At 44.5% G+C, this 26,992-nt stretch overlaps 1 protein-coding gene across 1 annotated transcript in view; it reads right to left on the bottom strand.

Moving 5' to 3' along the window:
- Positions 1-26,992, bottom strand: part of med13a (mediator complex subunit 13a) — a 120,294-nt gene that overhangs the window by 36,584 nt on the left and 56,718 nt on the right. Inside the window, exons 4-6 of the mRNA XM_014137886.3 lie at positions 16,750-16,895; positions 2,160-2,375; positions 1,804-1,998 (exon numbers count right to left, since the gene is read on the bottom strand). Of these exons, the coding sequence (XP_013993361.3) occupies positions 1,804-1,998; positions 2,160-2,375; positions 16,750-16,895 (557 nt within the window). The remainder of the gene's footprint in view (positions 1-1,803; positions 1,999-2,159; positions 2,376-16,749; positions 16,896-26,992) is intronic.

Raw genomic sequence — 26,992 nt, 5'->3', positions numbered from 1 at the left:
TCTGAATCGTCTCACCGAACCACAAGTGACAATATATACTGCTCAAAAAAATAAAGGGAACACTTAAACAACACAATGTAACTCCAAGTCAATCACACTTCTGTGAAATCAAACTGTCTACTTAGGAAGCAACACTGATTGACAATACATTTCACATGCTGTTGTGCAAATGGAATAGACAACAGGTGGAAATTATAGGCAATAAGCAAGACACCCCCAATAAAGGAGTGGTTCAGCAGGTGGTGACCACAGACCACTTCTCAGTTCCTATGCTTCCTGGCTGATGTTTTGGTCACTTTTGAATGCTGGCGGTGCTTTCACTCTAGTGGTAGCATGAAACGGAGTCTACAACCCACACAAGTGGCTCAGGTAGTGCAGCTCATCCAGGGTGGCACATCAATGCGAGCTGTGGCAAGAAGGTTTGCTGTGTCTGTCAGTGTAGTGTCCAGAGCATGGAGGCGCTACCAGGAGACAGGCCAGTAGATCAGGAGACATGGAGGAGGCCGTAGGAGGGCAACAACCCAGCAGCAGGACCGCTACCTCCACCTTTGTGCAAGGAGGAGCAGGAGGAGCACTGCCAGAGCCCTGCAAAATGACCTCCAGCAGGCCACAAATGTGCATGTGTCTGCTAAAACAGTCAGAAACAGACTCCATGAGGGTGGTATAAGGGCCCGACGTCCACAGGTGGGGGTTGTGTTTACAGCCCAACACCGTGCAGGACGTTTGGCATTTGCCAGAGAACACCAAGATTGGCAAATTCGCCACTGGCGCCCGGTGCTCTTCACAGATGAAAGCAGGTTCACACTGAGCACGTGACAGACATGACAGAGTCTGGAGACGCCGTGCAACATCCTCCAGCATGACCGGTTTGGCGGTGGGTCAGTCATGGTGGGGTGGCATTTCTTTGGGGGGCCGCACAGCGGCCTCCATGTGCTCGCCAGAGGTAGCCTGACTGCCATTAGGTACCGAGATGAGATCCTCAGACCCCTTGTGAGACCATATGCTGGTGCGGTTGGCCCTGGGTTCCTCCTAATGCAAGACAATGCTAGACCTCATGTGGCTGGAGTGTGTCAGCAGTTTCTGCAAGAGGAAGGCATTGATGCTATGGACTGGCCCGCCCGTTCCCCAGACCTGAATCCAATTGAGCACATCTGGGACATCATGTCTCGCTCCATCCACCAACGCCACGTTGCACCACAGACTGTCCAGGAAAAGGTGGATGCTTTAGTCCAGGTCTGGGAGGAGATCCCTCAGGAGACCATCCGCCACCTCATCAGGAGCATGCCCAGGCGTTGTAGGGAGGTCATACAGGCACGTGGAGGCCACACACACTACTGAGCCTCATTTTGACTTGTTTTAAGGACATTACATCAAAGTTGGATCAGCCTGTAGTGTGGTTTTCCACTTTAATTTTGAGTGTGACTCCAAATCCAGACCTCCATGGGTTGATAAATTGGATTTCCATTGATTATTTTTGTGTGATTTTGTTGTCAGCACATTCAACTATGTAAAGAAAAAAGTATTTAATAAGATTATTTCTTTCATTCAGATCTAGGATGTGTTGTTTAAGTGTTCCCTTTATTTTTTTGAGCAATGTATATTGTCCTACAATAACCAGCTTTGACAAGACCCCTCTTGTCCACTACACACTATATAAGGGGAACATACAGGTGTCACACCAACTCTCCAGACACATTTTAATATTGTCTAATTGATATGGTAACTCTTTTTAACATAATCTATACTATACAGACTGTCATTTAAATAAACATCCATAGGTTTGTAAATACTTGCTTATTGTACCTGTCTGGGCCTCCTCGGGTGATGTGGGGGGCGTGAGGGTGACCGACGAGATGGCGGGGTCTCGTTGGGATGCAGGCACTTGGTGGCCACCCGAGTAGACGGTGGTGCAGTGGGAGGACCCCTGGGGGGCAACAGCCGGGATGTCAGACTGGGGCACCAGTACCAGGCAGGCTGGGTACACCATCCTCACACCACCTGGACCGAGAGACAGACATACACTCCCGGTTAGCTACCTGGGTCATCAAATCTGAATACATTTTTTGTATGTGATCCCTGAGGGAATTGAACCCCCATCCTTTCTTCCCTGCCATTTAGCATACTTTTAGGGGAGACTGTTCTGTTTAGGAGTGTCTTACCGACAAGGACCTCCACAGCAGCCAGGGAGTCGTCCTCCCAGTCCATGTCCTCCATCTTGTCCTCCGATGGCGAGCCGTGCTTGTCCTTGTCTTTAGAGCTGGGGCTGATGGGATAGAACTGGTTCCACTCCTCAATCAGTTTCTGGGTGGGAGGGTCTGACAGCTTGAACGACTGACCCGTCAGAGTCCCGTTCAGACCAAACGGACTCAGGATGACTGGAGGGAGGGAGAGAGAGAAAGAGAGAGATACACACAGTCAGTCTCACTACAGAGGCTGTGTTACATCAGAATAAATTCCCCCATCCTACTGCATACATCCATCCCCCACCATTAGAACCACTCTCTGATTTATTACCCCCCACATCCTTTCATCCATTTCCTTCCACCTATCACCCCTCCATCCCAGCGTTAATAATGTGACCTTTCCCCAACACTTCCAGAGACATACAGCAGCCCATCACTGGCATGCCCGGGCCTCTCAGAGCCTATAAACAGGGCTGTATGAAGTACTGATTCACAACGAGGTAGAGGATGAACAGGATAGGGAGTGATAGATAGCGCCGACAGTATTCAAACCAAGCAGAGACCTACACTGTATTTTATTTTAACTAGGCAAGTCAGTTAAGAACAAATTCTTATTTTCAATGACAACCTAGGAACAGTGGGTTAATTGCCTTGTTAAGGGCAGATTTTTACCTTGTCAGCTCAGGGATTCAATCTTGCAACCTTCCGGTTACTTGTCCAACGCTCTAACCACTAGGCTACCTGCCGCCCCAGGTATCAATCACATGTAAATAAAGCCTTTTTGCAGTAGCAGTTGTCACAAAGTACTTTTTACAGTAATCCGGGCTAGATACCAAAGAGTGGACAACCCCCTCACAGATTAGGATAATAATTAACAAGAGAAGGAAGAATAAACGGAGAATGGTTGGGGATCATTACTTCCAGTTGTGCTCATTACTGTAGTGCAGTGGTTGTCAACAAGTTTTGTCGTGTCCCAAATTAAACCAGGTTCTCAGTCACCACCCAATATTCGCATTGTGAAAAAAAGAAGCCAAAATGCCATCTTAAAAACTATTTTTAATGCTATATTGATAGTAACTGTAGCAACTATGGAAATAATTTCAAATAATTCAATTTTGCCCATATTCTTGATGAAGCTCTAAAAGCGCTGGTTAAAAGCTCTATATTGAAAATACGGGGATTGAAGAAAAATAGTTCAGAGATTAAATTATTTCATCATTTTTACTACTTTCTACTTGGTTGTAGTCATCTAGAAGTTTAAGTTCAGACTGGAGTATTATCATTTTTTTACTCAGACACCCGCGACCCACCCCTTGAGAATCACTGTTGTAGTGTTTGGCCCTGTCCCTGTGAGTATTGATCTGGCCTAGTGGCTCACTGGCTGGACAGTATGGAGTTTCCAGAAGAGAGGGAGAAGGGGAGAAAGAGAGAGCGAGAAAGAGAAATGGAGAGAGAAAGAGAAAGGGTAAGATAGATACAGACAGACAGACAGACAGACAGACAGACAGACAGACAGACAGACAGACAGACAGACAGACAGACAGACAGACAGACAGACAGACAGACAGACAGACAGACAGAGATTCATGTAAAACCATCCTCTCTCCTCCTTCGCCACATAACAGGGGCTGGCTGGTGGGTGTGAGGGAGGAGGGGAAGAGAAGGCAATCTCACAGGGAACACAGTGTATTAGAGAAAGAGAACATCTAGAACACAGGGTGCTGGCCAGCTAAACACAAGCCACTCAAGGTCAGGACCTTATAAGAAGGCTAGTCAATCTATATTCATATTCCCACCACACTGAGATTGGGTGGAGGGGACATAGTAAGTAGCAAGTGGATGGTGACTTCACCAGACAACTGAGTGAACATCCAGTTTCCTCAGAGAATACAACAGGAAACAGACAGACTGACTGACTAACTGACTCATACACACCTCTGATGTTCTTTGCGGTCCACTCCAGATCACACAACACAGCCAGGACTCCAGGACTTCATTCATTCTAACATCCAACAACTGCTTCAGCAGAAATGGAATGACTATTGAGGGAGAACCTAAGGTCATTTGTATTGCAGAAACACAAGCACTACACATCACAGAGAGAGTTTGAATTTAATTCCTGTTGATATGATTACTACATACCCTCTCTCTTTGTGTGCGCATTTCTATTTGGAACTAAATAAAAAATATCTAGCAGCGCAGGGGGAAAAGATCAAATCCAACACAATTATGGAAATGTTTCCTTTATCCCGCCCTCCCACCCCACCTCCTTCCATCTCCCCTTCTCTCTCTGTCTCCATCTCCCTGAAGACATGTCAAATATGCTCAGATCAGTTAAATGGGCTGAGAGTTCATTACATTCACTCTGCGCTGTTTTATGAGGTCATATCCTGAAGAGGCTGGAGCGCTCTACCGCACACTAAACCAAGCCTGTCAGAGGTGAGTGGTGGGGGAGAGAGGGAGGGAGACTAGCAGACATCAGCCCTTATCTGCCGCTACGCTCAATCTGCTAAAACAGACACAACTCGTGGCTAGAACACACACTTCCACACACCCTAGGAATTCAGCCTTTGGTTTGTACTGATGTCAAACACACAACATTACCCATTGGAAGATGGGGAGTGCTCTGACATACAGTACTCGTCACATCAGTGGTCCCACAGTGCATTAAACACTGTATTTAATTGAAGATAAACATCTTTGATGACCAGAGGACAATTGACTCCACATTAAACCATTGATCCATTTGCCTGTGCAATATGGAACCAAACACATAGAGCAGCATGTCTTTCAGTCTGCCACCTCAAGTCCCATACATGCTATGGACAGGTTGGTATATTGGTAAAAGAGCAGAGGCAGTACAGTACAGTAGCTAAGGGTCTGGTCCACTATCTGATAGACTTGACCTAACCCTGATCTAGCATACATCTACACATCCAAGTATAACTGATCAAATTATGAAAGACCAGCACTGTAATTTTGAATTCCGTAAAGTAAGCGCCGAAGAAGTAAAACAATTTTGTTGTCTATCAATGACAAGCCACAGGGATCTGACAACTTGGATGGAAAATCACTAAGTATAATAGCGGATGATATCGCCACTCCTATTTGCCATATCTTCAATCTAAACCTACTAGAAAGTGTGTGCCCTCAGGCCTGGAGAGAAGCCAAAGTAATTCCGCTACCCAAGAATAGTAAAGCCCCCTTTACTGGCTCAAATAGCCAACCAATCAGCCTGATACCAAGCCTAAGTAAACTTTTGGAGAAAAAAAATGTTTGACCAGATACATTACTAGTTTATCTAGCCTGTCCTGCGTTGCATATAATCGATGCGGTGCGCATTCACGAAAAAGGACTGTCATTGCTCCAACGTGTACCTATCCATAAACATCAATGTCTTTCTTAAAATCAATACACAAGTATATATTTTTAAACGTGCATATTTAGTTAATATTGCCTGCTAACATGAATTTGTTTTAACTAGGGAAAATGTGTCACCTCTTGCAACAGAGTCAGGGTATATGCAGCAGTGTGGGCCGCCTGGCTCGTTGCGAATTGTGTGAAAACTATTTCTTCCTAACAAAGACAGCCAACTTCGTCAAACGGTGGATGATTTCACAAAAGCCCATTTGAGAAAAAAGCACAATCGTTGCACAACTGTACCTAACCATAAACATCAATGCCTTTCTTAAAATCAGAACACAGAAGTATATATTTTTAAACCGGCATATTTAGCTAAAAGAAATCCAGGTTAGCAGGCAATATTAACCAGGTGAAATTGTGTCACTTCTCTTGCGTTCATTGCAAGCAGAGTCAGGATATATGCAACAGTTTGGGCCGCCTGGCTCGTTGCAAACTAATTTGCCAGAATTTTACGTAATTATGACATAACATTGAAGGTTGTGCAATGTAACAGGAATATTTAGACTTAGGGATGCCACCCGTTAGATAAAATACGGAACGGTTCCGTATTTCACTGAAAGAAAAAACGTTTTGTTTTCGAGATTATAGTTTCCGGATTCGACCATATTAATGACCTAAGGCTCATATTTCTGTGTTATTATATTATAATTAAGTCTATGATTTGATAGAGCAGTCTGACTGAGCGGTGGTAGGCAGCAGCAGGCTCATAAGCATTCATTCAAACAGCACTTTTGTGCGTTTTGCCAGCAGCTCTTCGCAATGCTTCAAGTATTTCGCTGTTTATGACTTCAAGCCTATCAACTCCCAAGATTAGGCTGGTGTAACCGATGTGAAATGGCTAGCTAATTAGCGGGTGCGCGCTAATAGCGTTTCAAACGTCACTCGCTCTGAGACTTGGAGTAGTTGTTCCCCTTGCTCTGCATGGGTAACGCTGCTTCGAGGGTGGCTGTTATCGATGTGTTCCTGGTTCGAGCCCAGGTAGGAGCAAGGAGAGGGACGGAAGCTATACTGTTACACTGGCAATACTAAAGTGCCTATAAGAACATCCAATAGTAGAAGGTATATGAAATACAAATGGTATAGAGAGAAATAGTCCTATAATTCCTATAATAACTACAACCTAAAACTTCTTACCTGGGAATATTGAAGACTCATGTTAAAAGGAACCACCAGCTTTCATATGTTCTCATGTTCTGAGCAAGGAACTTAAATGTTATCTTTCTTACATGGCACATATTGCACTTTTACTTTCTTCTCCAACAATTAGTTTTTGCATTATTTAAACCAAATTGAACATGTTTCATTATTTATTTGAGGCTAAATTGATTTTATTGATGCATTATATTAAGTTAAAATAAGTGTTAATTCAGTATTGTTGTAATTGTCATAATTTTTTTTATTTTTATAATAACAATAAAAAAATAAACCGGCCGATTAATCGGTATCGGCTTTTTTTTGGTTCCTCCAATAATCGGTATCGGCGGTGAAAAATCATAATCGGTCGACCTCTACTTTACACCCCCTGCTATATTGTGGATAAAGAGTTGTCTAACAGAACACATAGGGTGTTCTTTAATGGAAGCCTCTCCAACATAATTCAGGTAGAATCAGGAATTCCCCAAGGCAGCTGTCTAAGCACCTTACTTTTTTCAATATTTACTAATAAAATAGTAAAGCAAGTGTGTCTATGCATGAGGATGACTTAACACTATACATGTCAGCTACTACAGTGAGTGAAATCACTGCAACACTTAACAAAGAGCTGCAGTTAGTTTCTGAATGGGTGGCAAGGAATAAGTTAGATCTAAATTTATCAAACTAAAAGCACTTGTATTTGGGACAAATAATTTACTAAACCCTACACCTCAACTAAATCTTGTAATAAATAATTTGGAAATTGAGCAAGTTGAGGTGACTAAACTGCTTGAAGTAACCCTAGATTGTAAACTGTCATGGTCAAAACATGTTGATACAACAATAGCTAAAATGGGGAGTAGTCTGTCCATAATAAAGCGCTGCTCTGCTTTTTTAACAACACTATCAACAAGGCAGGTCCTACATGATCTAGTTTTGTCGCACCTGTACTACTGTTCAGTCGTGTGGTCAGGTGCCACAAAGAGAGACCTCTGAAAATTGCAATTGGCTCATATCAGGGCAGCATGGTTGGCCCTTAAATGTACACAGAGAGCTAACATTAATAATATGCATGTAAATCTCTCATGGCTCAAAGTGGAGGAAAGATTGACTTCATCACTACTTGTTTTTATAATAAGTATTGACATGCTGAATGTACCGAAATGTCTGTTTTAACTACTAGCACACAGCCATGCATAGCCCAGAAGACATGGCACTAAAGGTCTCTTCACAATCCCCAAGTCAAGAACAGACTATGTGCGGCGCACTACATAGAGCCATGACTACATGGAACTAAATTCCACATCAGGTAACTGATGCAAAGAGTAGAATCAGATTAAAAAACAGATAAAAATACACCTTATGGATGAAAAGAAAAACAGAACAATCTATGTACAGTGTGTGCAAATGTAGAAGAGTAGGGAGGTAAGGCAATAAATAGGCCATAGAGGCAAAACATAATTACAACTTAGAATTAATACTGGAGTGATAGATGATGATGTGCAAGTAGAGATACTGGGGTGCAAAAGAGCAAGAGGGTAAGTAACAATATGGGAATGAGGTAGTCGGATGTGCTATTTACAGATTGGCTGTGTACAGGTACAGTGATCGGTAAGCTGCTCTGACAGCTGATGCTTAAATTTAGAGAGGGAGATATAAGACTCAAGCTTCAGTGATTTTTGCAATTCGTTCCAGTCATTGGCAGCAGAGAACTGGAAGGAAAGGCGGCCAAAGGAAGTGTTGGCTTTAGAGATGACCAGCGTAATATACCTGCTGGAGCGCGTGCTACGGGTAGGTGTTGCTATGGTGACCAGTGAGCTGAGGTAAGGCGGGACTTTACCTAGCAAAGACTTATAAATGACCTGGAGCCAGTGGGTTTGGTGACGGATATGTAGTGAGGGCCAGTCAACGAGAGCATAGAGGTCGCAGTGGTGGGTAGTATATGGGGCTTTGGTGATAAAACAGATGGCACTGTGATAGACTACATCCAGTTTGCTGAGTAGAGTGTTGGGGCCTAGTCAGTTTTACGAGGGTATGTGAGTGAAGGAGGCTTTGTTGCGAAATAGGAAGCCGATTCTAGATTTAATTTCGGATTGGAGATGCTTAATGTGAGTCTGGAAGTAGAGTTTACAGTCTAACCAGACACCTAGGTATTTGTAGTTAATACCATTTAAATATAGATGTTTAAATGTAGTTAATACCATTTAAATGTAGATGTTTTTGTATTGGATATATTTACCATATCATATGAAGACAGATTTGTAAACCTTTTACCTTATCATAAGTAGACATAATTGCAAATGATTTAATCCTTCCAATAGAAAAAAAATAAAACATTTGTTTTACAAATTTAACTTTAATTAAATGAGTTGTCTCTTCACATGAGATGATTTCACTGAACAACAAAAGAAAGGGAATATTGAATGATCCCCAATGATACATCGCATCTCCCAAAACCGTTTTCAATATACATCTGTAAAATTATAGTTTAGAAACTAAAGCTTTGGTTGTCTTCCTCTCAGGCTTCCATGTCTTCTCCCTGGACCTCCTCAATGTCCACCTCTTGAACATCAGACTCTGAGGCCTCATCTTCACTGTCACTTTCCAACCTTGTTGAGGATGGCTCATTGTCAGGCTCAAAAAGCCTCAAATTTGCCAGGATGGCCACCAATTTGTCAACCCTTGTATTGGTCAGCCTGTTGCGTGCTTTGGTGTGTGTGTTCCCAAACAAGGACCAGTTGCTCTCTGAGGCAGCTGATGTTGGTGGGATTTGGAGGATGATGGAGGCAACAGGGGAAAGAGCCTCAGATCGACAAAGTCCCTTCCACCAGGTGGCTGATGAGATATGTTGGCACGACTGCCATATTGCATCTCCATCCCAAAGTCCATGCTTGTACTTCACCAGACTGCCAAGAACTTGCCCTCATCCAGGCCAAGGTGGCGAGACACGGTAGTGATGACACCATAGACCTTGTTCATCTCTGCACCAGCCATGATGCTCTTGCCAGCATACTTGGGGTCCAACATGTATGATGCGGCATGTATGGGCTTCAGGCATCAGTCTTCACGCTTTTTGATGTATTTCATAACTGCAGTTTCCTCTGCTTGGAGCAACAGTGAAGTGGGCAGGGCAGTACGGATTTCTTCTCTTACATCTGCAAGCAGAGTCTGAACATCAGACAGGATGGCATTGTCTCCCTCAATCCGTGCAATAGCTACTGCTATAGGTTTCAGGAGTTTCAGGCTGCTTACCACTCTCTCCCAAAATACATCATCCAGGAGGATCCTCTTGATGGGGCTGTCCATATCGGCAGACTGTGATATGGCCATTTCTTGAAGGGACTCCTTCCCCTCCGAGACTGTCAAACATGATGACAACACCACCCCAAGGGATGTTGCTGGGCAGTTTCAATGTGGTGCTCTTATTCTTCTCACTTTGCTTGGTGAGGTAGATTACTGCTGTAACTCGATGACCCTTCACGTACCTAACCATTTCCTTGGCTCTCTTGTAGAGTGTATCCATTGTTCTCAGTGCCATGATGTTCTTGAGGAGCAGATTCAATGCATGAGCAGCACAGCCAATCGGTGTGATGTGAGGGTAGGACTCCACTTTAGACCAAGCAGCCTTCATGTTCGCAGCATTGTCTGTCACCAGTGCAAATAACTTCTGTGGTCCAAGGACATTGATGACTGCCTTCAGCTCATCTGCAATGTAGAGACCGGTGTGTCTGTTGTCCCTTCTGTCTGTGCTCTTGTAGAATACTGGTTGAGGAGTGGAGATGATGTAGTTAATTATTCCTTTCCCACGAACATTCGACCACCCATCAGAGATGATTGCAATACAGTCTGCTTTCTCTATGATTTCTTTGACCTTCACTTGAACTCTGTTGAACTCTGCATCCAGCAAATGAGTAGATAAAGCATGTCTGGTTGGAGGGGTGTCAGCTGGGCGAAGAACATTCAGAAATCTCTTCCAATACACATTGCCTGTGAGCATCAGAGGTGAAGCAGTTGCATACACAACTCGAGCAAGACATTCATCAGTATTTCTCTGACTACGTTCCTCCATTGAGTCAAAAAAACTTCTGATTCCAGGAGGACCATGAGCTGTTGCTATCGATAAGGTGTCTGATTCATAATTTTCACCTCAAATAGAAGTAGAGGGACTTTTGTCAGAGGTTGCTTGTTGTGAGCGCTGAGGGAACTTTATGCACTTGGCCAGATGATTCTACATCTTTGTTGCATTCTTCACATATGATTTGGAACAGTATTTGCAAATGTACACAGCTTTTCCTTCTACATTAGCTGCAGTGAAATGTCTACACACATCAGATAGTGCCCGTGCCATTTTCCTGTAATGATTAGAGAAAAAAAATGTAAAAAAATATTATACAATTCCATGTACAGATAAATAGCTAAGCAGTTAGATTAAACAACTGCTTTGTAAGATACATGTTTTAAAATGAAACATATACGGAAACAGGTGAATTAACACTCCTCAGTAAGCAGGCTAAAGCAAGCTAAAACCCACATGGTAGCAAAACCTAACTAGCAGAAATTAAAAAGTTAGAAATTATTTGAACACTTTGCTGTAGGCTACTACTTACTAGTTAACAAAAAATCATGTATGTCATATACAATATATTCACCCCACCAAGTATTGTAATCAAAACTTACCAGAAAACATGTAGTCCTTGGATCAGACAGCGTAGTAGTGTCGGCTCAATAGCATCTCATTTGTGTTCAAGATCTTGAGAATCAGCTGTAAATGTGATGGAAGAATGCACTGTGCATGCAGAGGGTTGCAATTCCATTGAATTGGGGATAGTTTAACCAAAATATGCCACAAGACCTAGGCCTTATGTCTATCCCACAAAAAAGGTTCACTGTTATAAGCTAACTTTTTTAATGAATTTAAGCAAAATTCCCCAAATTCCCGGGCTTAACTTTCCATTGAAATTTACCGGAAAAATCCCTGAAATTCCTGGAAATTTTCCGACCCTTTGCAACCCTACTAGTGACTAAAGAGAGATTGAGAGAGTCACACAGTGTAGTGCTATGCTGTGCAGTGTAGATCTATCTATCTACAGTGAGGGAAAAAAGTATTTGATCCCCTGCTGATTTTGTACGTTTGCCCACTGACAAAGAAATTATCAGTCTATCATTTTAATGGTAAGTTTATTTGAACAGTGCGAGACAAAATAACAACAAAAAAATCCAGAAAAACGCATGTCAAAAATGTTATAAAATTATTTGCATTTTAATGAGGGAAATAAGTATTTGACCCCTCTGCAAAACATGACTTAGTACTTGGTGGCAAAACCCTTGTTGGCAATCACAGAGGTCAGACGTTTCTTGTAGTTGGCCACCAGGTTTGCACACATCTCAGGAGGGATTTTGTCCCACTCCTCTTTGCAGATCTTCTCCAAGTCATTAAGGTTTTGAGGCTGACGTTTGGCAACTCGAACCTTCAGCTCCCTCCACAGATTTTCTATGGGATTAAGGTCTGGAGACTGGCTAGGCCACTCCAGGACCTTAATGTGCTTCTTCTTGAGCCACTCCTTTGTTGCCTTGGCCGTGTGTTTTGGGTCATTGCCATGCTGGAATACCCATCCACGACCCATTTTCAGTGCCCTGGCTGAGGGAAGGAGGTTCTCACCCAAGATTTGACGGTACATGGCCCCGTCCATCGTCCCTTTGATGCGGTGAAGTTGTCCTGTCCCCTTAGCAGAAAAACACCCCCAAAGCATAATGTTTCCACCTCCATGTTTGACGGTGGGGATAGTGTTCTTGGGGTCATATGCAGCATTCCTCCTCCTCCAAACACGGCGAGTTGAGTTGATGCCAAAGAGCTCTATTTTGGTCTCATCTGACCACAACACTTTCACCCAGTTGTCCTCTGAATCATTCAGATGTTCATTGGCAAACTTCAGATGGGCATGTATTTGTGCTCTCTTGAGCAGGGGGACCTTGCAGGCGCTGCAGGATTTCAGTCCTTCACGGCGTAGTGTGTTACCAATTGTTTTCTTGGTGACTATGGTCCCAGCTGCCTTGAGATCATTGACAAGATCCTCCCGTGTAGTTCTGGGCTGATTCCTCACCGTTCTCATGATCATTGCAACTCCACGAGGTGAGATCTTGCATGGAGTCCCAGGCCGAGGGAGATTGACAGTTCTTTTGTGTTTCTTCCATTTGCAAATAATCGCACCAACTGTTGTCACCTTCTCACCAAGCTGCTTGGCGATGGTCTTGTAGCCCATTCCAGCCTTGTGTAGGTCTACAATCTTGTCCCTGACATCCTTGGAGAGCTCTTTGGTCTTGGCCATGGTGGAGAGTTTGGAATCTGATTGATTGATTGCTTCTGTGGACAGGTGTCTTTTATACAGGTAACAAACAGATTAGGAGCACTCCCTTTAAGAGTGTGCTCCTAATCTCAGCTCGTTACCTGTATAAAAGACACCTGGGAGCCAGTAATCTTTCTGATTGAGAGGGGGTCGAATACTTATTTCCCTCATTAAAATGCAAATCAATTTATGACATTTTTGACATGCGTTTTTCAGGATTTTTTTGTTGTTATTCTGTCTCTCACTGTTCAAGTACTCCTACCATTAAAATTAAAGACTGATCATTTCTTTGTCAGTGGGCAAGCGTACAAAATCAGCAGGGGATCAAATACTTTTTTCCCTCACTGTATCTATCTATCGACCTGCGTGCGTGCATCCTTCTCTACCATTACCGGAATTACATTCAATAACCTGCTATTGATTATATAGACCAGGCTTTAATATAAGGGGTTTGAAAATTAGAATATTTCATTTATACACTTTATTCAGACAGCTGGAAACAGAAGGGGAGACAGGCAAGTGGGAAAACAGTATGAAGGGTGGATACGGGGATTAAACCTGGTCTGCGGCGGGGAGCTGAGTATATGTGACTGGCTGGGAGCGTTAGGCCTACCGCTAAACCACAGGCTCTGCACAACTAGTTTTCCCTGTGCTGCGCTGCCGCTGCCGCTGTGCTCCAGTCAGATCAGAGAATGAACAAAGTGATCACCATTATTAGGTGGGTGGAGAGGGGATGCAGGGGGGCTGAGGAATTACTCAGTCTAACTGAGAGAGGAGTTGAGAGGAAGAGAAGAGCGGAGGTGGCATTTTGTTCCCTAACCTAAGGCAAAGCCCTTGTGCCTTGTGTAATGATCACTTCTTCAAGCTTCACTCCCCCTCCTTCTCCTCTGTAGTGAGGGAGCCTCTCTCGCTCTCTTTCTTTTGTTGGGATCTCTTTTGTTGCGGTGTAGTCTCTCTCACTTCTCTGTGTGTCTGTGTTATACACGCTGCCTGGCGCCGTCTTTGCTGCTGCCGTTGGGCCCCGCTAATTGTACAGGTGTCTATAGCAGCAGAGCTCAGCTAGTGGGGACAGCCCTCTGAGGGCTAGAGGGAGGGAAGGAGGGAGGGAGAGAGAAGAGGTTGTTGAAGGTGGAGGGAGAGGGAGAACAAGAAGATAAGTAGAATGGGAGGTGGTGGTGGCAGGGGAGAGGTGGAGGTATTGGGGAAGGGTACGTGAGGAGGAGTAGGAAAAGGACAGGGAAAAGCCAGAAGAAGGGGAAAGAGGGGGGAGGGACAGAGAGAGGTGTGTGAGGGCTGCTGGTGGCACATCATTACTGTCAGGCTGTTTGATGAAGCGAGGCGGAGCGGAGGAGAGGAGCGGAGAAGAGAGGAGGGGCCTGTTCTTAATACCTGAGGATTACCCTTGTCTTCTATTAGATACACGACACAGAGCAGAGAGAACAGAGCAGTGTGTGTGTGTGTGTGTGTGTGTGTGTGTGTGTGTGTGTGTGTGTGTGTGTGTGTGTGTGTGTGTGTGTGTGTGTGTGTGTGTGTGTGTGTGTGTGTGTGTGTGTGTGTGTGTGTGTGTGTGTGTGTGTTTTGGTTTTATTATCCTTGTGGAGACCAGAAGTCCTCACAAGGATAGTAATAATTGGTGACATTTTGCCAGAACAAGGGTTACAATTTGGGTTAGGGTAAGCATGAGGGTTTAGTGTTGTCACGATACCAGAATTTTGACTTTGATGCCAATACACGGTTTAGTATCACAAAACTCAATACCATCACGATACTCGATACCAAAACGATACCACGGCAAAAAAAGAAGGCATATTAGCCAAAGTCACTGAATGCCACTGTATCCAGACAGATAAACTCAGCTACTGCTCTGTTCAATCATTGGGCATCTTTTGAGGTAAATATCATTACATTTACAATTTTTTTGAGACTGTCGTCTACGGATTAATGAATCAATTATACAATCATACAATCAATTTGACTTTGTTTTTACCAATCTAACTACATAATGGTAATCATTTATTTCAGTAGTAAACTGGGTAAATCAAGATGTAGCCTAGGTCTATCCACAATACCGGTGAATGCATATTCAATAGGAGTGTGTATGCATTGCTTGTTTTGGCTTATTTTATAGGGTTACAGATGACAAACAATCTGTTTCCCTTCCATGTGGGACTTATTGTAATAAACAACATTTGCATAGAAGTAGCTTCTTTTATAAAAATGTACTTTGTCTCTTTAACCAGAAATGACGTCATTCACGATGACCGAATAAGTTAATGATTAAAGTTTTTGGTGGCAATCAGCTTTGAAATTAGCATGTTTTGCGTTATGGTTTGCATATTTTCACAAACAAAGTACTAATTGATGTTAGCTTTAGCTGTCAGCTAGCAAGGAAAGTTAGCCTACAAAGCTGGACGTTACTGGTATCGCATTGTAAAGTGTTCTAGCCTATATGGACATTGTTTTGCGAACAGTAATGAACTGTTTCAACCTTTCTACATGCCGTGTCGCATTATTCAAGTGTGTTAACTTCTGTGCATCATGAGTGGGGAGCTAACATGATGCAGCCCAGACTCCCAGTGCAGGCTAGCAATGAGGGGTTGGCTGTGCTGATAGACAGGGTTGTTCCGTATGACACATTTGACAGAAGTACCGAAAGTAACCCAAATTCTATTGAACATGAACTGTTTTTCATGTTCTAGTATCAAAAAAGTATCAATGTTTTGGTTATATCCTGCCTGTTTGGCCCTGTCCGGGGGTATCATCGGATGGGGCCACAGTGTCTTCTGATCCCTCCTGTCTCAGCCTCCAGTATTTATGCTGCAGTAGGGTCAGTCTGTTACATCTGGAGTATTTCTCTTGTCTTATCCGGTGTCCTGTGTGAATTTAAATATGCTCTCTCTAATTCTCTCTTTCTCTCTTTCTGTCTTTCTCTCGGAGGTCCTGAGCCCTAGGACCATGCCTCAGGACTACCTGGCATGATGACTCCTTGCTGTCCCCAGTCCACCTGGCCGTGCTGCTGCTCCAGTTTCAACTGTTCTGCCTGCGGCTATGGAACCCTGACCTGTTCACCGGACGTGCTTGTTGCACCCTCGACAACTACTATGATTATTATTATTTGACCATGCTGGTCATTTATGAACATTTTAACATCTTGACCATGTTCTGTTATAATATCCACCCTGCACAGCCAGAAGAGGACTGGCCACCGCTCATAGCCTGGTTCCTCTCTAGGTTTCTTCCTAGGTTTTTGTCCTTTCTAGGGAGTTTTTCCTAGGGAGTTTTTCCTAGCCACCGTGCTTCTTTCACATGCATTGCTTGCTGTTTGGGGTTTTAGGCTGGGTTTCTGTACAGCACTTTGAGATATCAGCTGATGTACGAAGGGCTATATAAATAAATTTGATTTGATTTGTTTACCGTGCAACACTATTAGGGTTAGGGGTTAGGTTTAGGAGATAGGATTAGGGGTTTGGTGTTAAGGTTATGGTTATGGAAAATAGGATTTTGAATGGGAATCAACTGTTTGGTCCCCACAAGGAAAGTAAAAAAAAACATGTGTGTGTGTGTGTGTGTGTGTGTGTGTGTGTGTGTCTGCATGCCTGCGTGCGTGCGTGCGTGCGTGCATCTGCATGTGTGTGGGTGTCCACATGTGTGTACACTCCACCCACCTTGGAAGGGACTGGAGGCCTGCTGGGCCAGGGTGAGGTGCTCGTCACTCAGGTGGTAGACAGGCTGGTGCTGGTTGATCTCCACACTGGTGCAAACGTTACTCTCCCCGTGGAGGAAGAAGGGGAACGAGCACGACAGGTGTTCACTGTGGAGGGAGAGAAAGACAGAGCGAGAACAGAGTGTGTCATTTTAACTAGGATGGCCCATTCTCGGAGCGGATGTGTGTGAACTGTTGAATGGAGGACACAACAGAGCAGGAGGAGAGGGAGGACGAGAAGAGAGAGAGAGCGAGAAAGGGCAAAACACTCAATTTCCCTGCTAATGGAGGGGTGGAGGAGCGGAGAGAGAGAATGAAGAGGAGGAAGATTAAAAATGAGCTCTCTCTTTTGTGGGAGATTACAATGACATCTTTGAGCCATGGAAAGCTCTAACATGACCGTTCTCCTGGCTGGAATACAATAGGAGGAGGGGTTAGGGAAATGATGTCACTGATTAAATGGAGACATAACATGACATCGTCACAAAACAAATCAAGTCGTTTCACCAGTGGAACATAGAACTTCATCACTTTACAGTATTATTCTCATACTACAGAAGAATGCTGTCTGTACCGTAGTGTGTGTGTTGATTTTGGATTTGTTGTTTGCACTCCAAGTGACCAACAAAGAGGGCGAACCCTGGCTCACTCTGGCATGCCATCAAAGAGGTGAGCTCTTGAGAACACTAACCTACACATACAGAGTTACAGACATGCCATCCAAATCTCTGAGGTTTAAAAAGACACCTGCCAGTGCCGGCATGACTTCAACTGGGATGAGAGGATGTGAGAAAGATAGAGGGAGTAGAGAAAGAAAGCGAGAGGGAGTAAGACAGATGGAAAAGTGACAGGGAAAAATAGCGCGCGAGAGAGTGGTAAGACATGGCCTATTGTCTCTGTTTCTCTGTGTCTGCTTCCTCTCATCCTACGCAGCACAGCCAACTGACAGATGACCAAATGAAAGCGGACGCAGTAAATTTGGGAGAGGATCAAAGAAGGGGGTGCCTCTTTAGAGGATTTGGTTAAGCAAATATCTCTCCCTCTCTCTACCGCTCGCTCTCTCTCTCACTCCCTCTCTCCCTGGCAGAGTTGCTGCTGCAGAGGATTAAAAAAAAGGAGAAATAAAAAAGGAGAGAAAGAAGTGAGGGGATCAGACTAATAATATATTATGATCATGAGAGGGTCTGAGGAACTAAGTGGCACGAGGCTAGAGGAGACAGCATGTCTCCTACGAGAGGATAATACCTCGGCTGTATATAAACATTTACACTACAGAGAGTATTTGTGTACCTGACATGCACTAACAAGGATAGACTATACAACGGAAATAAGTCAGTGACTTGATTGTATTATCCTTGATCGTTTTCTAAATGTATGTAGCTACCGAATGTAAAAAAAAATATTAATTGTCAAATCAATGAAATCAATCAATACCAAGAGAGGTGTTGCCGTATCATATCAGCTGTGATAATTATTGAAAAAATTGACCGATGAAAATAGTCACCATAACTTATCCCCTTGTATGAACTGATTTGTTCATAAGATCAATAAAAAAGTGGGATAGCAACAACATATTCCTGGTGGCTGATGACTAGGCCACGCCCGTTAGTTTGTTCCCCGCAATGAGTCTGGATCTGAATACCTCCCAGGCCCTTCACTGAATGCCAACACACTGGGGGCCATCTGATTGGTCCAGAAACCAATGGGTTGAGCCAGAACCAGAACACACATGAGTAAATTCATCATTGGCTTTGATACTCTGATTGATTGGAGACGATTGTTTTGTGCAACACCCCTCGTGCACCTTGTTACCACAAACGACTTCAATGATGGCAGTGTCAGACTAAAACATGTGGTGAACGACAGAGCAGTGGAAGTATTTTGTTTGAGTCGCCAGGCTAGATGGCTGTAGCATCAGAGAAGTCTTTCCCTGTGTTTAGGACATGTTAACAGAGCTGCTCTACTCTTTAATGTCTGTAGGAACAGCTCCAGGCTCAGAGGTAGTAAAAGTAGTAAACCCATCACTCCAGACACAGTAGTAAAAGCATCAGCACAGACAAACACATTTCCTCACTACTGTCTGTCTATGAAGCAGAATCCCTCCTCTTTTTCTCTCTGCTCAGACATTTAAGCTGCTGTTAGGTTCCCACAGAGCAGCCTGTCTCTTCCTGCCCTGGGGCCTGATTGACTAGAAGGTCACGGTGGGAAGGTCTCTCCCTGCCCCCAAGGCAGACTGACTAGAATGTCATAATGGGAGGGTCTCTCCATGCCCCCAAGGCAGACTGACTAGAATGTCATAATGGGAGGTTCTCTCCATGCCCCCAGGGCAGACTGACTAGAATGTCATAATGGGAGGGTCTCTCCATGCCCCCAAGGCAGACTGACTAGAATGTCATAATGGGAGGGTCTCTCCATGCCCCCAAGGCAGACTGACTAGAATGTCATAATGGGAGGGTCTCTCCATGCCCCCAAGGCAGACTGACTAGAATGTCATAATGGGAGGGTCTCTCCATGCCCCCAGGGCAGACTGACTAGAATGTCATAATGGGAGGGTCTCTCCATGCCCCCAGGGCAGACTGACTAGAATGTCATAATGGGAGGGTCTCTCCATGCCCCCAGGGCAGACTGACTAGAATGTCATAATGGGAGGATCTCTCCATGCCCCCAGGGCAGACTGACTAGAATGTCATAATGGGAGGGTCTCTCCATGCCCCCAGGGCAGACTGACTAGAATGTCATAATGGGAGGATCTCTCCATGCCCCCAGGGCAGACTGACTAGAATGTCATAATGGGAGGATCTCTCCATGCCCCCAGGGCAGACTGACTAGAATGTCATAATGGGAGGGTCTCTCCATGCCCCCAGGGCAGACTGACTAGAATGTCATAATGGGAGGATCTCTCCATGCCCCCAGGGCAGACTGACTAGAATGTCATAATGGGAGGGTCTCTCCATGCCCCCAGGGCAGACTGACTAGAATGTCATAATGGGAGGGTCTCTCCATGCCCCCAAGGCAGACTGACTAGAATGTCATAATGGGAGGGTCTCTCCATGCCCCTAGGGCAGACTGACTAGAATGTCATAATGGGAGGGTCTCTCCATGCCCCCAGGGCAGACTGACTAGAATGTCATAATGGGAGGGTCTCTCCATGCCCCCAAGGCAGACTGACTAGAATGTCATAATGGGAGGGTCTCTCCATGCCCCCAAGGCAGACTGACTAGAATGTCATAATGGGAGGGTCTCTCCATGCCCCCAGGGCAGACTGACTAGAATGTCATAATGGGAGGGTCTCTCCATGCCCCCAAGGCAGACTGACTAGAATGTCATAATGGGAGGGTCTCTCCATGCCCCCAAGGCAGACTGACTAGAATGTCATAATGGGAGGGTCTCTCCATGCCCCCAGGGCAGACTGACTAGAATGTCATAATGGGAGGGTCTCTCCATGCCCCCAGGGCAGACTGACTAGAATGTCATAATGGGAGGATCTCTCCATGCCCCCAGGGCAGACTGACTAGAATGTCATAATGGGAGGGTCTCTCCATGCCCCCAGGGCAGACTGACTAGAATGTCATAATGGGAGGGTCTCTCCATGCCCCCAAGGCAGACTGACTAGAATGTCATAATGGGAGGGTCTCTCCATGCCCCCAGGGCAGACTGACTAGAATGTCATAATGGGAGGGTCTCTCCATGCCCCCAGGGCAGACTGACTAGAATGTCATAATGGGAGGGTCTCTCCATGCCCCCAGGGCAGACTGACTAGAATGTCATAATGGGAGGGTCTCTCCATGCCCCCAGGGCAGACTGACTAGAATGTCATAATGGGAGGGTCTCTCCATGCCCCCAGGGCAGACTGACTAGAATGTCATAATGGGAGGGTCTCTCCATGCCCCCAGGGCAGACTGACTAGAATGTCATAATGGGAGGGTCTCTCCATGCCCCCAAGGCAGACTGACTAGAATGTCATAATGGGAGGGTCTCTCCATGCCCCCAGGGCAGACTGACTAGAATGTCATAATGGGAGGGTCTCTCCATGCCCCCAGGGCAGACTGGGGTGGATTTACATTAGTAAAATATGTCTAGTGAGATCTATCTTCAACAGACTGCCCCATAGAGAGAGACTGTGTGCCATAGAGAGAGACTGTGTGCCATAGAGAGAAACTGGATGCCATAGAGAGAAACTGGGTGCCATAGATAAGACTGGATGCCATAGAGAGAGACTGGGTGCCATAGAGAGAAGACTGAATGCCATAGAGAGAGACTGGGTGCCATAGAGAGAGACTGGGTGCCATAGAGAGAGACTGGGTGCCACAGAGAGAGACTGGGTGCCACAGAGAGAGACTGGGTGCCACAGAGAGAGACTGGGTGCCACAGAGAGAGACTGGGTGCCATAGAGAGAGACTGGGTGCCACAGAGAGAGACTGGGTGCCATAGAGAGAGACTGGGTGCCATATAGAGAAGACTGGGTGCCATAGAGAGAAGACTGGATTCCATAGAGAGAAGACTGGATGCCATAGAGAGAGACTGGGTGCCATAGAGAGAGACTGGGTGCCAGAAGACTGGATGCCATAGAGAGAGACTGGATGCCATAGAGAGAGACTGTGTGCCATAGAGAGAGACTGTGTGCCATAGAGAGAGACTGGGTGCCATAGAGAGAGACTGGGTGCCATAGAGAGAGACTGTGTGCCATAGAGAGAGACTGGGTGCCATAGATAGAGACTGTGTGCCATAGATAAAGAGCAACATGAAGAACACCGCTAGTACAGAGTCAGCTAATATAAAAGAGCCCTGACAGCCAGGAGAGTGACTGCCAGATCAGAGTCAGCTAATATAAAAGAGCCCTGACAGCCAGGAGAGTGACTGCCAGATCAGAGTCAGCTAATATAAAAGAGCCCTGACAGCCAGGAGAGTGACTGCCAGATCAGAGTCAGCTAATATAAAAGAGCCCTGACAGCCAGGAGAGTGACTGCCAGATCAGAGTCAGCTAATATAAAAGAGCCCTGACAGCCAGGAGAGTGACTGCCAGATCAGAGTCAGCTAATATAAAAGAGCCCTGACAGCCAGGAGAGTGACTGCTAGATCAGAGTCAGCTAATATAAAAGAGCCCTGACAGCCAGGAGAGTGACTGCCAGATCAGAGTCAGCTAATATAAAAGAGCCCTGACAGCCAGGAGAGTGACTGCCAGATCAGAGTCAGCTAATATAAAAGAGCCCTGACAGCCAGGAGAGTGACTGCCAGATCAGAGTCAGCTAATATAAAAGAGCCCTGACAGCCAGGAGAGTGACTGCCAGATCAGAGTCAGCTAATATAAAAGAGCCCTGACAGCCAGGAGAGTGACTGCCAGATCAGAGTCAGCTAATATAAAAGAGCCCTGACAGCCAGGAGAGTGACTGCCAGATCAGAGTCAGCTAATATAAAAGAGCCCTGACAGCCAGGAGAGTGACTGCCAGATCAGAGTCAGCTAATATAAAAGAGCCCTGACAGCCAGGAGAGTGACTGCCAGATCAGAGTCAGCTAATATAAAAGAGCCCTGACAGCCAGGAGAGTGACTGCTAGATCAGAGTCAGCTAATATAAAAGAGCCCTGACAGCCAGGAGAGTGACTGCCAGATCAGAGTCAGCTAATATAAAAGAGCCCTGACAGCCAGGAGAGTGACTGCCAGATCAGAGTCAGCTAATATAAAAGAGCCCTGACAGCCAGGAGAGTGACTGCTAGATCAGAGTCAGCTAATATAAAAGAGCCCTGACAGCCAGGAGAGTGACTGCCAGATCAGAGTCAGCTAATATAAAAGAGCTGTAAAGTAATACAGGAGTAATAAATATTGCCACCCATTGGCTGTGAGTGGGGAACAGGCTCCGTTAGTAAGGTGTGTCAGGCCTGCCCAGAAGTAGAGCGCTGATCCTCTCGGGCTCCTGTGATGTGTGTGGGTCTGGGCTGTTGAGGCAAGGTGGGGCAGGGAGCCAACAATTCAGCGAGTGAGGAGGCCTCACACCTCTCCTTTATTATCTAGGAGAGCAGATATCACACGCACACATACACTCACTCACAGTGGTGTAGTGAAGGGTATACGCTGTATATTAGTGTTGCGCATTAACCGACAAGTCGGTTATTTTTCCTTTTTTTAACAACTAATTGATGGTCTGTTTTTTTTCTTGTGTGAGCTCAATGCACACATTGCACAGTTTCTGTAGTGATAAATCAGATCAAGCCCGAACTATGCGACGTAATAGGGAGTTGTAGTTTCCAACAGGACAATTTTCCACATAGTTTATAGCAGAAAACATGGTAATTAACTACAATGACCATAATCCATTGCATGCCTACTTGTCCGGTATGTTTATTTTACGTCTGACAGAAGAATGCGCGATTAAGAGGGATAGAACAGTTGTTTCATACTAAAATATTGATTTTGTCAGGCAGCATAGGCAGCATCTCTATAGAGATGAAATGATGACTTGGAATGAAATAAGTCATCAAATGTAATATACACAATAACTGAAATATTTTAATAAAGTAAAATAATGTGAATAAATGATGGTTAATAAGTGATTTGAAGTAATGGCAGTCACTACTATCATTGGGCTTGTATTAATAGTTGAATTCTGTGTTGTTACAGCATTTAACCCACATAATGCACTGTGCATTTAATGTAAAAAATAAAACATCTAAACCCGAAATTTAACCTCAAAAAGCACCAATCACTCTGCACTACTGTATAACCACTTGTTTTTCAGTGGGAATTGTGTATACTCGCTTCTTATTCCCCACTATGCATACCAAAGTAGTGTAGTGAAGGTATACGCCGTATCAATTAACACTTTAGGCCCCAACAGAATTATAGAATGATGCTGTAAATTACTGAAACATTTCAAGATAAAGCTAATTTTGTCACACATTTCAAACAAACAGAACAAATGACAATCACAAGACAGCTTAGTTTTAAAGAGCACAACCTCTTCTTTAATATGACACCACATTCATGTCAATAGTAATAACACTCATGTTGCCTTCAATTGTGTAAATACACACTATCAAAAAAACAATTAACTAATTAAAAACTAGAAAGCACGGCGCCATCCTGCAAAGTCACACAGAACACTTAGAGCACCTAAAGGAGGTTTCTACACATCTCCCACTCTTTGCCCTGCGTCCACTCCGGATGCACACCCCACACCCTCTCTTGCACCCTTCAAACTTCATCTGAGTTACAACTTGGTCTGCGCACCCTGGTGCCACACTCGTCTCCCCTCTTCCTGCCACTTTGGTCATATCACAAAGTGAATGCACAAGCTGCATTTTGAATGCCTTCTGGGAACAGCGCCTGCGGCTTCTGAGAACGGGCCTTTGCAGAGTCCCCCAGACAATGTAGCATTTATGATGGCAATGTTGAGCATCCCCCAAAACCCACACTTCCACCATTTTTTGCCGCTGCGTGCAACAGTGTAATAGCTCCTCAGTTGGTCAAGATGGTCAACCCTGCCCATTTTTTTGTTGTAATCCATTACAAGCTCTGGAACAGATATACTGTAAATTCCTACCACTTTTAAAAACAACTCCAAACCCCCTGCCACTGTCACTTTAGGCCCAGGCTGTGTGGTACAAGGGTGAATGGTCAGACTTGGGGCAGACACACTCAGGTGTGTTCTCCCTCTTCCTCCTCTCTCTCTGCTTCATACTCTCCCTCTGCTTCATACTCTCCATCATCCTCTACTCTCCCTCCACTCTCCCTCTTCTTCACTCTCCTCTTCCTCTCTCCCTCCACTCTCCTCTTGCTCCACTCCTCCCTCCATCTCTATCCCGCCAATCATCTCTAACTCCTATTCCTCCCTGCCTTTTGCCGCTGAGCCCTGACTCTCCACATCACTTCCCTCACTTTCACTGACCTAGAGGAACAGAGGAACAACAAATAGGATACAATTGTGGTCAGGAACATAATCTCTCTCTCTCTCTCTCTCTCACCGTCTCTCTCTTCCTAATAAGGGGATTCCATGATAAACTGTGTGATACAGTTACATATCTCTCTCTCTCTCTCTTTCCTGACAGACTAACTGCAGAGTTTGCCAATGTTAGCTGATGAATTGCATCGGTAGAAACAGAACAAAACAAGCAACGTGTTAGCTAGCTATGTAAACAGATATCCAACTCATCATATGACCTCCACTGTGCGGGCATCTACCACCTTAACACGACAGCTAAGCTGTCAAATAATAGGAAAACGAGGCAATGTATAGCATATGACTATCTGCACCTAGCAAACATGACAAACCATAACCTAAACCCAACAGATAAAAACAAATTACTTTAGCCTTCATTTCGGTAGCTAGTTAGCTGGTTGTTTGTATGGATAGCTAGTGAGAGTGACAGTTGAGGTTGAAGCTTTGTCAGCACAGCCCTAATTTACAGCTACACACAACATTTCTTGCCTGACAGACTAGCAAGCAGCTTGGGCTGTTTCCATATGAATTACATAGGTAGAAACAAGACAAAACAACCAAGTAGTTAGCTGACTATATAGATAAACACTGCAACTATTTCCATGAGACAGAGAGCTATCATTCGAGCTCCACTGCTAATGTGCTCGCCTGTACCAACCAAGTTACCATTACATGACTTGCTATTCTGAGAGCAAATCCCCAAGTTTCCCAGCATCAAATATCGACAACACCAAACATATATCTACTGTTTACTTATTTCACTCACCTCGACATCATCGCTTTTCAAAGTGCAAGGATGTGTCCAAATCCGTATCATCAACCAACATAGATACAGCGTCTTTCACAGTGAAAAGACGTGTCCACTCATTTTGAGTAATGAAGTTTAAAAAAACTGAGAAAAGTCAGATGACAGCATACCCTGTTTCTGGTTTCTGGTTGATGACAAAGCCACGCGAGTACAATAACACTTTCTTAGAAGGTTCATTTTGCAATATTGACACAGATATTATTGTTAGAAAAACAAGGCCATTCGCGACCGCTATAGTAATTTAAAGAAAGGCTATCGACGGCTCCTATGGGTTCTAAAGGGTTATTAATGAAGCTGATGGATCAGATCAGAATGTTTAGCTTAAAATGCTGATAAACTATTATTTCTTTACATTTTTTGGGCAGCAATGTACACACGGCAATAGACCTAATGAAATTAGCAGGAAAACACTGTTCTAAAATCCGCACTTCACATGTGAACGGTTTCATGGACAGAGATGGAAATATCCATTAGAAATTTAGAAAGAGGAGAGATCTAAAGATGCAACAACTATCATGGGTTGCTAATATGACTACGATAATGCCTTTGTCTGCTAGACAATGAAAGAACCAATACAACAGGAGAATGCATATGAGGAAGTCTTTATAAAATAATTGCCTCCACGTTTCTATGGTAGGATTTTGAAGGTAAGACATGCCTCATAATATATAGTAAAACGTCCAGGTTTCAAACAATTAACGAACAGGAAAAATATAGCGATGCTAATGATATGCCTAACCGTCTTCTGGTACATGGGAAGACTTTCCCAAAATCCTTTTCAATTAAATGTTAACTAGCTACAAAGTAGCCTATGCCTACCTAATAGAATGATATCATGATTATTTTCATCAATCCAGTGGCCATGTGTTTTGCAAACTCCATCTCATGTGCTACAGAAACACTGCTAACCGAACAACAGTGCCAGGGAACTTGAATTAAAGGGTAACTACACAAAAAATATATTCTCCAAGACCTCAAAAGTGGTCTCCTGATGTGGTTTAAACATTGTTGTGAACTTAGAACATCCAATGTTGTTGTTCCTTTATGAAAAGATGTGACAGAGCGGAAACCTGTGAATTCTTTACTAATTTACCTATTTCAATAGTAGGCCTACTTTTAGCATACTTGCACAGTACAGCTTGGGTTGGCCTGACTGTGAAAGACCAATATGACCAGCACAGCTTGGGTTGGCCTGACTGTGAAAGACCAATATGATATTTATCATGTTAGGTCATTCAGAGTGTATGTCACTGTTTCTAATAGAATTTTTCACACAGGGCACCTTTTCTTCACCGGGTGGGGCGTTTTGGGAAATGTTGGGCAAAATTAGAGTATACCCGCTTCTCCAGGCACCACTACACCACTGCACACATATACACATGCAGGGCAAGCCTTCAGGGCTGTGACAGCTCAGGCAACCACCTGTGAGGGTGTGACATAGAGAGTGGGGGGGAGGGACTGGAGAC

This window comes from Salmo salar, chromosome 13 (genome assembly GCF_965601325.2).
Source record: "Salmo salar chromosome 13, fSalSal1, whole genome shotgun sequence".
Taxonomy (NCBI): Eukaryota; Metazoa; Chordata; class Actinopteri; order Salmoniformes; family Salmonidae; genus Salmo; species Salmo salar.
The sequence above is the reverse complement of the archived record's forward strand: the minus strand, read 5'-3'. Positions and strand labels throughout refer to the sequence as shown.